This window comes from Phyllobates terribilis, unplaced genomic scaffold (assembly GCF_046119375.1).
Source record: "Phyllobates terribilis strain yellow unplaced genomic scaffold, ASM4611937v1 Scaffold_10__3_contigs__length_209671492, whole genome shotgun sequence".
Lineage (NCBI taxonomy): Eukaryota > Metazoa > Chordata > Amphibia > Anura > Dendrobatidae > Phyllobates > Phyllobates terribilis.
In genome coordinates this window covers 146,974,121-146,991,620 of record NW_027362770.1, presented here as the reverse complement: position 1 = coordinate 146,991,620, position 17,500 = coordinate 146,974,121, and the positions used below count along the sequence as shown (strand labels likewise).

Below are 17,500 nucleotides of genomic sequence, written 5' to 3'. Positions count from 1 at the left end.
TAAACGTTAAAAAGAAGGAACATACTGCACATCAATGTCAAAACGACTTGCTGTGCACATAAAAAGGAGCTGAAAAATCCAGAATAACGATTCATTCGTCAAAAGAGGCTAAAAGAAGCGACCGGTCCATTCTTCAGGCGGCTTACGCTTCGATGCTGGCGGCAAAACTGCTGCAAAAACGACCCCCAAAATTATTTTTTTTAAATTAATCCAAGAGAAACAATACTGGGGTCTTCCTGAAGAGTCTGCCTCAAAACCTAAGCAAGTACACCGGCACCTATAGGACCTTGAGTGCACATACATAACTGTTTAAGCAATAGAAGAATGTAGGAATTTTTATATATTTTTTTGCATACAAGTCTAACAAAAATCGGATGAAACGCCGGCCGCTTATTTCATGTACGAAAAAAAAAAACTGAAGTGTGAAAAGTTGTCAGTCCTCGCCCTTATTTTATTCCTTTTACCTTTATGTATGCCGTTGTAGGTTTTTTTACTGCACCATACTGTTCCAGTGATCGGGATCATTTCTTATTTATGGTCTGTACCGAGGGGGGAAGTGTCAGACTTTAGTGAGTGAGCAGCGCCCCCTAGGTTAAAAAAAATCATTAAAAATTGGTTTTAATAAAATCTCTACTACTGTATATCAGATTAAAAAAAAATCTTAATTAATGGCTCCAGTCTTATTTACTTAAAGTGGCATTAATGAAAAAAATCAATGGGGTGGGATATAAAACGACGACTGGCGAGGGTCCGATGGCAGCGAGCCCCACAGATCCCGAGTGCCCCAGTCCCATAATAAAGTGGTCACATACACGGGCATAAAGCAATAAGGTCTACAGAAAAAAACAAGGAACAGGCCGCTTGGTTGTTTTCCCATAGACAGGCGTGCACAACCATTTATTGGGATCATGCATCTCCATTCAAGGAATTGATAGTAGCCCCCCAGTAATAGGACCCCACTAACCCTAGATTCATAGCGTACTGTCTCTAGGAGGAAAAGCATTACACGGGGTGTTTAGGATGTGATCTCACCAAGAATAGACAGAAGACGACCCTGCCGATGTAATGATGGAAACACTAATACAAGTCAGTGCATTATATTATAGGCTGGTAAAGAAAAAGCAGCCAATGGCGCCCTCTTGTGGCCATTATTGGAACCTGTAAAATTAGTTCACAATTTCCAAGTAAAGACTAAATTAAAGGCGGTAACAATTATGTTTATTTATTCACTTTTTTTAATAGGAATATGTGATTTAAACTTTAGAATTAATTTATGAAGTCCAGGCACAAGCAGCCACGGGGGGGGGGGGGGGGGGGGGTTTAGAGGACCGTGTGAATTCGGTAGTCAGTAATCGACAGCAGCATCTGAAATGGTTAAACAGCAGCGATCTGAGCTAGCTCCGGTTGCTGCTGGCTGCATAACACAGCCGGTGTCCGCTCCGTACACCAGTACCTGACCTATGACGTTGATATTATACATAGGTTTAGGCTTAACTCTGGATTCAAGAAGCAGAGCTGTAATGTAAAGCATGGGGGGTGGGGGGACTATAGAATAAAAGCCAAAAAAAGTGAATTTAACAATAGCGTAACACTGCACGATCATGTAATCACTGGCTAGACATGCCGTATCATCAGTGTTTCTCATCAGGACTGCTGGAATTGCCGGCGGTCAGATCCAATATGCCTAAAATGTGTTCAATATCCCAGCAGCGCCCCCACAGAAGAAATCTGGTATTACACCGTGCCCATTAAAATCGGTACTTTCATTAGCTGACCTGACTGCCGGACCCACCTTGAATATAATGGCGATGGGGATGTCTTCGGACAAGGTGTTGTGCTTCAGGTAGAATCGGCCCTGTTTCATCACCAGGTTGGTTCTGCTCTTCTTCTCGTGGGTAGAGCTGCACAAGACGGAGAGAAAATACAATAAAGACTAATGCGGAACAAAAAACACTAAAATCCAGAGATTTCCTCAATAGACAAGCACCTTAAAGGCAAGAAATTTACCACCCACGGAGAAAAGCAGTGTGGACTCTTCTCCACCATGGCTGGTGTGAAGCTGCGCCCTCAGAACACATGCACACTAGTGTTAGCGAAGAAGGAGGTGAGTGAAGAAGTGCCGGGAGTGATTTGTGATCTGGCTCCTGTTAATCAGACCCCATAAAACAAGATTGTTACGCACATGTCCCGGATCCGGGCTTTGCTTCTCTCACCCCGATCCGCTAAATTCTGTGGAGCTCCACGTCAGGCTTTGCAGATGGCCCAATGTGACGTTCTGCCTGCCTCTATATAAGGCTCAACAAGACACACACCTGTGTATTGGGGTTAAGACTTCAGCGCTACTAAGACTCATTTTGTCGGTACACCTTGACCTGCTCTGCTGGCTGTATGTGGTCTTCTGGGCGTCTCCTGCCTACCTGCGGTTTACAACTTTCCAGCTGCCTGTCCATAGTCTTCTGGGCGTCTCCTGCCTTCAGTTTACAGCTTTCCAGCTGCCTGTCCGTGGTCTTCTGGGCATCTCCTGCCTGCAGTTTACAGCTTTCCAGCTGCCTGTCCGTGGTCTTCTGGGCATCTCCTGCCTGCGGTTTACAGCTTTCCAGCTGCCTGTCCATGGTCTTCTGGGCATCTCCTGCCTGCGGTTTACAGCTTTCCAGCTGCCTGTCCATGGTCTTCTGGGCGTCTCCTGCCTACCTGCGGTTTACAGCTTTCCAGCTGCCTGTCCGTGGTCTTCTGGGCGTCTCCTGCCTACCTGGGGTTTACACAACTTTCCAGCTGCCTGTCCATGGCCTACTGGGCGTCTCCTGCCTGCGGTTTACAGCTTTCCAGATGCCTGTCCGTGGTCTTCTGGGCGTCTCCTGCCTGCAGTTTACAGCTTTCCAGCTGCCTATCCGTGGTCTTCTGGGCGTCTCCTGCCTGCGGTTTACAGCTTTCCAGCTGCCTGTCCGTGGTCTTCTGGGCGTCTCCTGCCTGCGGTTTACAGCTTTCCAGCTGCCTGTCCGTGGTCTTCTGGGCGTCTCCTGCCTGCGGTTTACAGCTTTCCAGATACCAGTCCGTGGTCTTCTCGGCGTCTCCTGCCTGCGGTTTACAGCTTTCCAGATGCCTGTCCGTGGTCTTCTGGGCATCTCCTGCCTGCGGTTTACAGCTTTCCAGCTGCCTGTTCGTGGTCTTCTGGGCGTCTCCTGCCTGCGGTTTACAGCTTTCCAGATGCCTGTCCATAGTCTTCTGGGCGTCTCCTGCCTGCGGTTTACAGCTTTCCAGCTGCCTGTCCGTGGTCTTCTGGGCGACTCCTGCCTGGGGTTTACAGCTTTCCAGCCGCCTGTCCGTGGTCTTCTGGGCGTCTCCTGCCTGCGGTTTACAGCTTTCCAGCTGCCTGTCCGTGGTCTTCTGGGCGACTCCTGCCTGAGGTTTACAGCTTTCCAGCTGCCTGTCCGTGGTCTTCTGGGAGTCTCCTGCCTGCGGTTTACAGCTTTCCAGCTGCCTGTCCGTGGTCTTCTGGGCATCTCCTGCCTGCAGTTTACAGTGTCCCAGCTGCCTGTCCGTGGTCTTCTGGGCATCTCCTGCCTGCAGTTTACAGTGTCCCAGCTGCCAGTTCTTGGTCTCCTGAACGTCTCCCATCTGCCTGCAGCTTCCAGTAACTCCGCTACTTGTTTCCCACATTACACGACACCCATGGTCATTGTGGCCACCCGGACCTTGGGCTTAGAGCATCCACCTCACCTAGTGAGTTTAACAAATCTTCCTGTAATTGTTCTTTTCCTCTATTACTACTCCTGGAAATTAGGTAAAAAAAAAAAAAACCTTGATTACTAGGTGATACCATTATGTTAACTGGTGCAGCCAGCCATGTCCAAACATGTACAGATAAATCCCATTGACAGGAATGGTAATAATCGGTTGCTAATTTAATCACATATTTCCAGGAGGGATAAAAGAGGAACGGCAAAACAAGGAGTTGTAAGAAAATAAACACCTGAATTGATATTTCATGGGGAAATAATCAATAAAAAAAAACAGAAGAGCTGTCACAATATAGCGTCCAGCAGCTGGACGTGCACGGTCAGCCCGCCATGGTTATCGGACCACTCTGTCTAAGGCTGAATTCAGACCGATGGGGAGTCTCCAAGACCAACGGAGAGTCTCCAAGACCTCAATTCAACAGTCTCTTAGACATATATGAGGCTCTTGATGTCGGGTCAGGAGACCCTCAACCAGTCCGTATCGCCCTACGTACTCTGAGCAGAACGAATTCAGCCGATTGCACATTTTGGAGATGCAGATGCTGCAATTAGTGCAGTGACATCTGCTGCGATACTACAACTCCCCACAGGTCAGAGCTTGCTAGGAGTTTTAGTTTCACAACAGCTGGAAATCCACAGGTTAAAGATCAATGATCTAGAGGATATGAGTTTTTTTATGTATTTTTGAGCAATAATACAAAAAAAAAATACCATAAATAACGTGTCCTTGTACTGAGATCAATATAAAGACTAATAACCCTTCAGGTTGTGAATATTCTCCAGACCATTTTTTATTTTTTTTGCTAGCAGAGGAAATTTTGTCCAGATATAGATTTCCTATGACACAGAGTCAATGAGATTAATCTTCAAAGTTTAGAATTTGCAAGGAAAAAAAAAAAATTGTGACTCCTTAATTAATCTTCCCTCCGTCCCCTTTTGTGGCAATGGCGGAAATGTAATATAGGGGACATTAGTGCTGGTTCTAATCTACAAGGTATGGAGCTGAACCCAAAGTTCTTACTGCTATAAGTCAACTCGATGAAGATAGATAGATCGATAGATATTACATAATTATTTTATAAAAATCGCTCGCTTTTCCGGAAAATCCATTCAGAACTGGAAGTCGACACTTCTGCTCCCCAACCAAGTATGGACGGTAATGTCCGGGATGGCTTCACAGCAGACCGTCCGCTTCACGAAAATATATAGAGAAAGAGCAGCAAATCCAAGAGGTAAAACAACATTACAAAATGGATAAAAACCTTTACAATAGTCATGGTTCACATTATAGCCATTATTGACCGACGTGTTTCTAACTTAACAATAACGCCCTTACTCGTGGCGCTCATGTGAACCGCACCTATTGCATCACGCAATAAAGAAGATTTATTCATTTTAACTTTTGGATGGGTCGCTCTTTCTCCATATTTGCAAGGAACAATAGGAGCATTGTAAAGGACATTTCAAGAAAATCCGTAAGTTTATTGGATGCATAATTGGTAGCGTGTTCGTTTATGATGCAGATGTCGCCAATTGCAATGCACACTGGAAAATGTGCAGAAAAGCCTTAGTTACTTACCGGTAACGGGATTTTTCGGAGCCCATGACAGCACCACGTGAGAGAGAGGATCCGCCCATCAAGAACAGGAAACCTACAGGTTAAAAAGGGCGGCCCTCTCTTTCCGCCTCAGTTTAGTTAACAGAGCATGAGAGGACCGCCAAGGTTAATAACAAAACATAATCACATTAAGTACATTACTTTTCATCAATTTCCCGCAAGGGTGCGCAAAAAGAAATCAACTCTACGGGAGTGCACAACACCAGTGTAGGGAGGGAATATAAAGGTGCTGTCATGGGCTCCGAAAAATCCCGTTACCGGTAAGTAACTAAGGCTTTATTCGGTCTCCCATGACAGCACCACGTGAGAGAATTACAGAGACGAAGGAAATTAGGGAGGGACCACCGCTTGAAGCACCCTTCTCCCAAAGGTGAGATCAGAAGAGTCACCCAAATCCAATCTATAGTGCCTATAGAAAGTAGAGGGAGAAGACCAAGTGGCAGCCTTACAAATTTCCTCAATGGAAAGCCCTGTCTTCTCCGCCCAGGAGGTTGATACCGCTCTGGTAGAATGCGCCCTCAATCCCTCCGGTATCTCTTTATCCCCTGAGGAGTATGCGAGGGAAATGGCCTCCTTGATCCATCTAGCGATTGTAGCCTTTGAGGCCTTACAACCCTTCCTAGCCCCCTGATAGCAAATAAATAGGGACTTATCCTTTCTAAAGCCACGTGGTACTTCTAAGTACTTTAGTACGCACCTCCTAACGTCTAAAGTGTGAAGCCTCTCCTCCTTTTGATTTTTGGGCGGGAAGCAAAAAGTCGGGAGAACTATCTCCTGGATTCTATGGAATCGAGTGGCCACTTTAGGAAGAAAGGATTATATTAAAACCTGATCCGGCCTATCATCCAGAATTTGCGTAAATGGAGGGCATATTGAAAGGGCCTGTAGGTCACTGAATCTCCTGGCTGAAGTTAGGGCTACTAACAGGACCGTCTTTAGGAAAATAATTTTGGGGGAGACTAAATCTAGTGGCTCAAAAGGAGGACTGGTCAAGGCATCCAAGACAAAATTCAAATCCCAGGGAGACATCTTTGCTTTGGTAATGGGTCTACACCTAAAGGAAGCTTTTATAAAACGGGCTATCCAATAGTTATCTGCAATATTGGAAAAAAATAAAGCCCCCAACGCCGACACCTGTACTTTCAAGGTACTGGTAGTGAGACCTAATTCTAAGCCCCGCTGCAGAAATTCCAGAATTTTCCCAATAGGGGGCCCCTCCTCCACCTTAACTTCTGCCAAGGACAGAAACTTCCTCCAGGTCCTGGCATAAATACGGGTGGTAACAGGTTTTCTGCTAGCCAGGAGAGTATTCACTACATTTGCGTGGAATCCTTTGTTGGTCAATAACACCCTCTCAAATTCCACGCCGTCAAATGTAGACTCGGGGTTGGAGGATGGGAAAGTGGCCCCTGAGTGAGGAGGTCCGGAATCTCCGGAAGAACCCAGGGATCTGATATAGACATCTTCCGGAGACAAGGGAACCACGGTCTTTTGGGCCAAAAGGGGCATATGAGTATCACTCTGGCCTGGTCTGCCCTGATCTTTCTTATCACTGCTGGGAACAGGATCATGGGAGGGAAGGCATATGCCAGAGGAAATCTCCAGGGAACCACCCTCCTCCAGGAACCAAGACCCTTTTCAGCCTCCGGAACCTCAATCAGGACGTGCTTTCTTATTAGGGTTTGTACTTCCGAAACGAGGGCAGCCTGGCGTTCTGGGGAAGAACTGGAGGGAACAACCATGAATCTTTTGTGAGGCAATGCTTTAAATTGAAATTTAAGACCATACTTAATCAGGCTAAAAATCCAATTACTATGAGAAATCTGTTTCCAAGCTGGGACAAAAAATGACAATCTCCCTCCCACCTGGGCTGATTGTGTATCCCCTGTCTTCTGCTCAATTTTTGGAGACGGACCAAAGAGTAGACCTCTACCTTTTCGACCCCTTTCGTCAGACTTGTCTTGCTCCCTGAAATATCTCTTCCGGAAAAATTTCCTCTTCCGGAACGATCTCTTAAAGGAGGGTAGAGGTACTGATGGAAACCCCCTCTTAGGGTCCCCAGCTTTCTCCAATAAGTCATCCATGGTCTGACCAAAGAGGTATTCCCCTTCGCACGGGATTGTGCACAGTCTGGATTTAGTCTGTAAATCCCCTGGCCAGCATTTAATCCACAAGGCTCGCCGAGCCGCATTTGACAGTGCTGCTGACTTTGCTGCCAACCTTACCGAGTCCACAGATGCATCAGCAAGAAAAGCTGCCGCCCCCTGAACCAGAGGAAGGGAAGAAATAATGTCTTTTCTAGAAGTCCCATCCTTCAACTGACTGTCTAGCTGTTCAAGCCACACCATCAGGGCTCTGGACGTACAGGTAGCTGCTACTGTTGGTCTCAGTGCTCCCGCAGCAATCTCCCATGCCCCTTTCAAGAAAGTATCAGCCCGTCTGTCTAGGGGGTCTCTCAATGCACCCATATCATCGAAAGGGAGGGAAGTTCTTTTCGCTGCTTTGGTAACAGCAACATCCAGCTTGGGTGCTTTTAACCAGGAGGAACACATAGCATCCTCAAACGGATATTTCCTTTTAAAGGATGGAGGAACACTACCCTTCTTGTCAGGCTTTCTCCACTCCTTATCAATGAGGTCTTTCACCTTTGAATTTACCGGAAAGACCCTTCTTTTCTTTAGCCCCAGACCACCGAACATAACATCCTCAGCTGACTTCTCTGCCCTCGTGTCCACTATCCCCATTGTAGATCGGACGGCTTTTACTAGGGCATCGACCTCCTTCAGGGGGAAGCACTGTCTGTCTGGCTCACTGTCAGAAGAAGAGAAGGCGGAGGAGGAAGCGACCGATAGCTCAGAGTCTGAACCCAGCTGGGTTTCTTGAGGAATATGCCCAGACTCTGAACCCTGCAATGCTTTGCCTATTTCTTCCCTTATTAAAGCTCTTAGGACTAGGGAAAAATCTGGGGTTTCCTCAGACATCATTTTGCTAATACAAAGCTGGCATAACCTCTTGCTATATGAATCAGGGAGTGGACAGCTGCATAAGGCACACTCTCTGTGCTTGGATTTAGAGGAACATTTCTTGCTCTAAAAGAAAGTTATAGATAGAAAGAAGGAGGAAACATTAGTAGAACTTTCACGAAGATTCCACTCACCCCACAGAGCCTTCGGTACCGTAGAAGCAGAAGAATCCAGCATGCATGGTGAGGAATCACGCTGCACCGGACCGTCCTTCCTGCTCTTAGTGGTAGCTCTTCTAGCTGAACGACCAGACCCTAGCCGGGAATGAAGCTGCGCCACTAGTTGTGAGGGCTCCCCAGAGGGCTGCTCCTGCAGCAGATGTTGTTGCCTAGGTGACAGCTCTTGTGAATCTTCCATAACTTACACTGTAATGGGCTGGGAAGCACCTCTGTATGTTACCAGACCCTTTATATACTGGCCATACCGGTACCATGTGTGGGTGTGTGTTCCTCTCTTCTTTTTTTTTTTTTACCCAGGAGGGCGTTACCTGCTCCTTGGTCTTCCTCCCCAAGTGGCCAGGTGGGTTCCAGGTGGGCTCCTCGCCGCCAGGTCCTCAATCCCCCGGCGTTCAGCTGCTCACGCGCAAAATTCAAACGAGCTCCGGCCCCTTCCGGTGACGTCACAGGGACTTCCTGCCCGGCGCACCGGAAGTCACGTCAGTAGGTCGCACCTGTCACGTGCCCCGCCGGCGCGACCTGGATCTCCTGCAAATTGTAGCGGGGGGGGGGGGGGGAAGCCCGATAGCGGCCCCACACCTGGCGGACATCTACCTCCCGTGAGGCGATGTCGCGCCCGCCGCAACGCTCACGGAGGCGCCCCACTGAGCCCTACCGTGGCGTCTCCAGAGGACCGGGACGGACCGGCTCCAACCACCTGCTGTGGCCCTCTCTGGGACAGGAGTCCATCTTCTGCAGGTAAGCCTGCAAGGTCCCCCATCATGGACAGGAAACCTAAACTGAGGCGGAAGGAGAGGGCCGCCCTTTTTAACCGGTAGGTTTCCTGTCCTTGATGGGCGGATCCTCTCTCTCACGTGGTGCTGTCATGGGAGACCGAATAAATATGCAATTTAGGAGCAACCGCAGTGGTATCTTCTGCATGTGAGAATGTCGAGTAGAACTAAAAAGGGATTTAGACGTATCTTCCTTAAAGGGGGTTGTCCACTACTCGAACAATCTCTCTTGAATCTCTATGATTCCCGAAGGGGACGGCACCCTCCCCGGGGGGGACGGCACCCTCCTCTCCTTCAGACAAATCAAGACATCTGGAGGAAGTGAGACCTGCTGCTTCTCTCACTTCTTCCGGATTTCATTTACGTCGATAGGAGAGGAGATTGAAGCCCCAGGAAAGCCAGTGCAGCCAATGGAGGTGAGTATAAGTGTTATTTTATGATTCGGAAGGGGTTGTCCAAGTAGTGGATATCCCCTTTAAGGCTAGTACCTAGATCTCAAAGCAGAGGTCCTCCCGGTGTACAGTTGCGTCTCCCATCATCTGGAAGCAGTCATTATTTCCTTATGAGATTTCCTGAACCTCACCTTGTAACAGAGGCCCCCACGGCCCCCTTCCTGTCGGCCTCCACAATAATTCTGTTTTTGGAAAGCTGTTCCTGAATCAAGATGACTTTTTCTACTCCTTTAACAATGAAGTAACCACCTGCAAAAAGCAAAGAAAAATCAGAAACAAAAAGATCGTCCTATGCCATATAAAGTATAATGGTGGCCAATAGAGGTTTTTTTGCAAATCGAACGACAATAATCTGGAGCCCTGAGAGCCGCCTCTTACATGACGGCTTCTGCGGCTCCTAGCGTGACATTGCTGGGAGGTAAAAGACAGTTCTCAGGACTCCCTGTCCGGCAGCCACAGATTACCAACGTGTCCGATGTACTGGATCCTGGGAATCAATTTGCACCAGCTTAAATAGCCAATCCTTAAAAGGGACTGTCCACTATTATATTCCACCCATGGTAAATAAAAACATCCTGTACTCACCTACAGTGAGTCGCTGGAACGGCACCAGGCTGGTTTTATTTTACATGGGGTTATTAGAGCCACGGACAACCCCTTTAAGAAAAGGAGTAGAAAAGGGACAACCAGCCCTTCAATGCTGGTTTAGGCACATCACCTTGTCCATGGGGGCGTCTGTGCCATTTACTTAAGTTTAAACCCCTTCAAAAAAGACCAGCAGCCTGCGCAGAGGAGTCAGTAGTGACGCTGGGCCTGTGTGCTTTACTGGGGTCTTTGATACCAGGTATTGGTGGCTGAAACCCCCCCAACGATATAGGGGATACAATGTGAAGTATAGTGCACGTCATATACACCGAGATGGTCATAAGCTCTGCGGCGTGTCCTTTTACTACATACCTGGATCCAACGGACACTCATTTAACTTTGCAAATTCAGCCGGAGTCTTGCCCATAAGGACGCAGTTGGAACTACGCAGCATGATCGGCATTCTGCAAAAAGAATTGGAAAAGCAATTTAATTTTTATCCCTGCACTGGTCATGTGCCGATTTTTTCCTGTGCAGGTCTGGCGGATATCTCCAGATCACGGTCAGCACCGATGCGAGCCTTCTAACACTGTCACCACCTTTGGCTGAAGTGGATGACATCTCCCCTACCATGATCCATAAAGCCTTTCCCATCTAGTATTAGCACCATTAATAAAGAAAAAAAAAAAAACTGGCGCACGCACACACATGCACATGCATAAATGGTTGATCACCAGAGGAATCGACCCTCTCCTGGTCTTATGATAAACGGCGCTTGATTTGCTATACTATGACGTAGGGGATGTCATCCACATCAATCTAAGCCATAATCTCGGCTCACATCAGGTGCCGAGCATGGTCCAGAGACACCCGCCAGACTGCTCAGTGTTCATACAGTTTGGGTGAGTGGCAAAATTATTTTTATAAGTAATAGTGTGCTGCGGGTGGTGGGTAAAAATAAGTTGCTATAGAGCAAATTTAATGCAGAAAAACAAGATAGTGTCGGTTTTGAATGGGAAAAGCTGATGACAGATTTCCCGTAATTTTTTTACAAATTCTGCACAATCCCTTTAAGATGGTACATCGCTTGTAATGATGTCAAAAATCAGCGCCTGCCCTTAACCAGGTAAGACCTCAAGATCACGAAGCACGTCGCCCTCCATTACCTGCCAATAGGTAAGGCGTTGCGGATGATACGCTGGCTGCCTCTCGTGTATTCAATGTCAACCGTAATTGGTGCAGAGTAGGTCATATCCCGAAGGCGACACTGAAAAAAAAATAATATATGAATTATCTATACAGGCTCCCATATTCAGTATCAAACCTTAAAGGGGTTGTCCAAGCTTAAGAACAAAGTCCGCTGTCACGATTCCCCAGTGCAAGAGGGTAGTCATGATAACTACAGACTTTTGCCCCAAGCCTGGACAACCCCTTTAAAAGTCTACAGTCAAGATAGATGGATATCCTATATGTGGCCACCTAAACCAAAACCCATATATTATATACCTCGTGTGGAGATACTGGTCTTGTCACATTGAAACTCTCTTCAACATCTGGGACACCTACATAGATATTGAGGTACCTGAAAAACAGTAATAAAAGGATAAAAGTCTTATTAGCAAAAAAATATATATCACAAAAAAAGTTAAAAAAAAGTCTACAGAACACACAATTTCATAGCCATATGCTGCAGATTTTCCACCTGAATTTATGGACTGATTATCCTCAGTTTTACCTTGCAAATGCCAATGTAAAAGAAAAAAAAATAAATAAATAAATAAATCAGTAGCAGAAACTGACCTGTAGAATAAGTTTTAACGCATAACTGTACTTGTGTATAACTTTTCAGGATGAGCTGATGTATCAATAAGAGGAATAGCACTATCTCTAGCCATTATAAGACTTGTATTCAGAATTCTCAACAGCTTTCTTCTGTAGGCTCGAGCTCCTAATTTGCAATTGACTCTGTGCTAGTGGGTGGAGACTAGCTGCTATCATGTCTCCCATACACAGCACAGAGAGAGACATTCCTGTTCTTCTAACCTTGTTTAGCACACAGACAGAAAAAGTAGGAGGTATGGAGGACACTATACAGCAGTACTGAGCAGTGGAGGTGTGAATCCAGCTCCAGGGTAAGGTAAAAGACTTGTTAGAAAGCTAACCACCATCTTTCTGTGTCTCCTCACTTCACAGAGTGAAATAAGAGGCGTAACCAATGAGCAGACAGTCTGCCTTGCCAATACTGAGCAGTGTAGATGTGAATCCAGCTCTGGGTTGAGGAAAAAGACTTGTTAGAAAGCTCAATACCAACTTTCTGTGACTCTCCACTCCTCCCATCTTCATAGAGTACAATAGGAGGTGTAACCAATGTGCTGACAGTGTCTTAGCAGTACTGAACAGTGTAGATGTGAATCCAGCTCCGAGAAGAAGTAAAAGACTTGCTAGAAAGCTCAGCACCATCTTTCTGTGTCTCTCCACTCCTCCCCTCTTCATAGAGTGCAATAGGAGGTGTAATCAATGTGCTGACAAGTCTGTTTTGAGCTGATTTCTCAAAGTGGTTGAGTTAAGGATGAAAAGGAAGTGAGAAAGAAGCGGCTTATAAGTGGAGAACGAAGAAGAGTTTTCTTATATTCACTTACACTACTACTTTATGCAAAGCTTGTTGAAAATAGATTCACATTTTAAGGCTAGGTTCCCACAGGCGTAAATCTGCTGCATTTTACAGGGCCAGTGTTGTGCATGAGATTTTTAGAAAATCCAGAGCATAAATGGATCATAACTACAGTTGATATCTGTCAATTTATGGTAAATCAACTGGAAAGATTTTGACATGAACTTAACCGCGAAATGGCTGCTGTATCTACAGAGGGAGATCTGTGAGTGTGAACAAACCCACTTACTTTAAATACCACATCGGGTCTGCATCACTCGTCACCTTTTCATTTGCTTTCATTATTTTTTTAATCTGGTAAAGAAAAAGGAAAATCGTTAAAAAAAACACAACACAGAAAACAGCAAGCAAACGTGATCACCGAGAGGATTAGCAGTCTGGAGTGAAAGTGATTGTAAACTTTTGCCCAAAATCTGGATAACCCCTTTAAGGCAAACTTCTTTAAAGGGGACATCTCACTTTTTCTTTCTATGTAATATTATTTAAGGGATTTACAGCTCCTCTATACTTGGGTTCACATTTCCTAATCAACACCTTAAAAGGTTTCCATTACTGTATCGGGAAAAAATCCTAAGCAACGAGGAGTCGCACTCAAGGAGTCGTGTGCAGTCTTTAAACTTTTAAGCCAATCGCACGACTTATAAGCAACTACTTATCATCTGATTGGCTAAAAACTAACACAATATCTTTCTCAGGGCCTTTATTGGGGGACACACAGGAACCATGAGGTCCTGGTTCCTGTGTCCTCCAATGAAGCGACTGAGAAAGTACATTTTAAAGGCAATTATTGAGCATGTTATAGACATGTTCTCCCCCCTATAAAGGACTTGAAAACACCTAAAAAAAAAAAAAAATTATATAATAAATATTAAATCTAATATATATTTGTACTAGTATTATTTGTATGTATATTAGTATTATTTATACTAATATAAAGATACTAATAAAATACTAATATTCATAATATATAGGATAAATATTAAACAATTATAATATTAAATATAAAATATACTAATATAATATTAAATACACTACTACATTAATAATATACACACTATTAAATGAATAGGTTTTCTGACGCTTTTCCAATTCTATAGGAAAGTCTATCGGAAAAACCCCAGGAAAAAAATGCCACACCCAGAGAAGGAAGAATTTTGAAGTAAATCATCATAAACCACCTAAAAACTTTGAGGCAATATCAGAAAACCATCTTTGTTGTCCTTCACAGCAAATCAATGTTACATAAATCCCCCCCCCCATCCTTGTATATATATTTTTTTAACCACTTCGCACCAGAGCCTGTTTTTGCCTTCGTGACCGGGCCAATTTTTTCAATTCTGACCACTGCCAGTTTATGAAGTAATTACCCTGGAACGCTTCAACATATTCCCCTGATTCTGAGATTGTGTTTTCGTGACATATTGTACTTCATGATAGTGGTAAAATTTCTTCGATATCACTTGCGTTTATTTGTGAAAAAATCGGAAATTTGGCGAAAATTTTGAAAATTTTGCAATTTTCAAACTTTGAATTTTTATGCCCTTAAATCAGAGAGATATGTCACACAAAATAGTTAATAAATAACATTTCCCACATGTCTACTTTACATCAGCACAATTTTGGAACCCAAATTTTTTTTTGTTAGGAAGCTATAAGGGTTAAAAGTTGACCAGCGATTTCTCATTTTTCCAACAAAATTTACAAAAACATTTTTTTAGGGACCACATCATATTTGAAGTCACTTTGAGGGGTCTTTATGACAGAAAATACCCAAAAGTGACACCATTCTAAAAACTGCACCCCTCAAGGTGCTCAAAACCACATTCAAGAACTTTATTAACCCTTCAGGTGCTTCACAGTAATTTTTGGAATGTGGAAGAAAAAAATTAACATTTAACTTTTTTCACAAAAATGTTACTTTAGACCCAATTTTTTTATTTTCACAGGGGTAACATGAAAAAATGGACCCCAAATTTTTTTGTGCAATTTCTCTTGAGTGTGCTGATACCCCATATGTGAGGGAAAACCACTGTTTGGGCGCACTGCAGGGTTCGGAAGGGAAGGAGCGGCATTAGACTTTTTGAATGTAAAATTTGTCTGAATAATTAGCGGACGCCATGTTGCGTTTGGAGAGCTCCTGATGTGCCTTAACAGTGGAAACCCCCCACAAGTGACACCATTTTGGAAACTAGACCCCTTAGGGAACTTATCTAGATGTGTGGTGAGCACCTTGAACCCCAAAGTGCTTCACAGAAGTTTATAATATTGAGCTGTAAAAATAAAATTTTCACATTTTTCCCACAAAACCGTTTTTCATCCCTTAATTTTGCATTATCATAAGGGTAATAGGAAAAATTGCACCATGAAATTTGTTATGCAATTTCTCCTGAACACGCCGATACCCCATATGTGGAGGCAAATTACTGTTTGGGCACATGGCAGGGTTTGAAAGGGAAGGAGCGCCATTTGACTTTTTGAATATAAAATTTGTTTGAATAATTAGCGGACGCCATGTCACATTTGGGGAGCCCCTAATGTGCCTAAACAGTGGAAACCCCCCACAAGTGCCACCATTTTGGAAACTAGACCCCTTAGGGAACTTATCTAGATGTGTGGTGAGCACCTTGCACCCCCAGCTGCTTCACAGAAGTTTATAATATTGAGCCGTAAAAATAAAATTTTCACATTTTTCCCATAAAAAATGTTTTTCATCCCCTAATTTTGCATTATCATAAGGGTAACAGGATAAATTGCACCATGAAATTTGTTGTACAATTTCTCCTGAGTACGCCGATACCCCATATGTGGGGGAAAACCACTGCTTTGGTGTACGGCAGGGTTCGGAAGAGAAAGGAGCGCTATGTTGGCTGGGATAGGCAGCAGACACCATGTCACATTTGAAGAGTCGCTGACATGCCAAAACAGCAGAAACCCCCACAAGTGACCCCATTTTGTAAACTACACCTCTCAAGGAATTCATCTAGGGAAGTAGTGAGCATGTTTTAATTTTTAAATTTATACCATTGGGCAGTGAAAAAAGCATAATTATATTTTTACCACAAAAAAATGTTTTACCCTCAGATTTTACTTTTTCACACAGGGCAATGGGTAAAAATGGTGCCGAAATGTGTCACACAATTTCTTCTAAAAGTGTCAATACCCCATATGTGGCTGTATTGTACCGCTCAGCCATACGGTGAGATCTGGGAGGGACAGAGTGCTATTTGACAATTGGAGAACAAATTATTGTAGAATAGGCATTTGGATTTGGGAGCACAAAATTTTCTGAATTTCTTTTGGGGGGCAAGGACCATTTTGCTTTTCCAGAGCCTTTCTGCTACCAGTAACTTGGAAGTCCCTTATATTTTTAACAGATGATGGACCTGAGTGGGGACTAGCTTTTTTTGAGGACTGAGTTGAAGCTTTTATTGGGAACATTTTACGTAACATTTATCCGGCGCTCTATGCTGAGCACTTACATCGGGGTTTCCATCTAATTTTCCAAGTGATGTAATTCAGATGAAACCCCTGCGGGATCCATTCACTGTAATGAGGCAGCAGAGTTACTCTGGACTCCGTCTGGCCTCTGTTTAGCAGTGTCCTTTTTTCAGAAGTGCACAAAACTGTGGCCAACCGCACTTTTATGCACGCCTAAAACAAATGACACCGTGGGATCCCAGGCTAGATGGCATCCACAGTGGCCTATATCTGCCTCATTACAGGGAATCTTCCGTCATGGGTTCTGGCTGAATCACGTATTTCAGAGATTTACACGGAAACTCTGGTGTAAGCGCTCAGCGAAGAGCACAGGATAAATGTGGGCAGAGCCTTACTGCGATCTTTGGGAGACATAATAAACAAATCAGTAGCAGGTGAATAATATTTGTTTTATTTATTTTTTATGCCGTTCCTAGTGTGATATAACTGATTAGATTACTTTATTCTTCGGGTCGGTGCGATTACAGAGATACCAGATTTATATCGGGTTTTTATGACTGACAGCTGTCACACACTAAAATACGCTTTTTTTGCAAAATCTAGTTTTTGCATCACCATATTTTGAGAGCTATAATTTTTCCATATTTCGGCCGATAAGCCGTCACATGACTGTTTTTTGCGGGACGAGTTGAAATTTTTATTGGAACCATTTTTGGGCACGTGACATTTTTTGATCGCCTTCTATTCCGTTTTTTGGGAGGTAAAGTTAACAAAAACAAACACTTCAGGAATTGTTTTTTGAGGTTTTTTTTATGCCGTTCTGCGTGTGGTAAAAGTGATCAGGCAGCGTTATTCTTCGGGTCAGTACGTTTACAGCGATACTACACTTACTGTATTTTTTTATGTTTTGGCGCTTTTACACAATAAAACAATTTTATAGAAAAAAAAATATTTTTTTTGCATTGCTTTATTCTAAGCGCTATAACTTTTTTATTTTTTGGCTGATGGAGCTGTATGGCGGCTTTTT

General features: G+C 44.2%; 1 protein-coding gene across 2 annotated transcripts in view; it reads right to left on the bottom strand.

The window, feature by feature from the left end:
* LOC141164538 (DNA-directed RNA polymerase III subunit RPC2) overlaps positions 1-17,500 on the bottom strand; it is a 169,317-nt gene that overhangs the window by 139,789 nt on the left and 12,028 nt on the right. The window contains exons 4-9 of one of the 2 annotated variants that reach the window (XM_073649906.1): positions 13,265-13,329; positions 11,871-11,946; positions 11,531-11,631; positions 10,737-10,828; positions 9,911-10,028; positions 1,793-1,901 (exon numbers count right to left, since the gene is read on the bottom strand). In XM_073649906.1, coding sequence (XP_073506007.1) covers positions 1,793-1,901; positions 9,911-10,028; positions 10,737-10,828; positions 11,531-11,631; positions 11,871-11,946; positions 13,265-13,329 — 561 coding nt within the window. Of the gene's footprint in view, positions 1-1,792; positions 1,902-8,512; positions 8,653-9,910; positions 10,029-10,736; positions 10,829-11,530; positions 11,632-11,870; positions 11,947-13,264; positions 13,330-17,500 lie in introns of those variants that run through there. The other variant, XM_073649907.1, reaches the window with a different exon arrangement.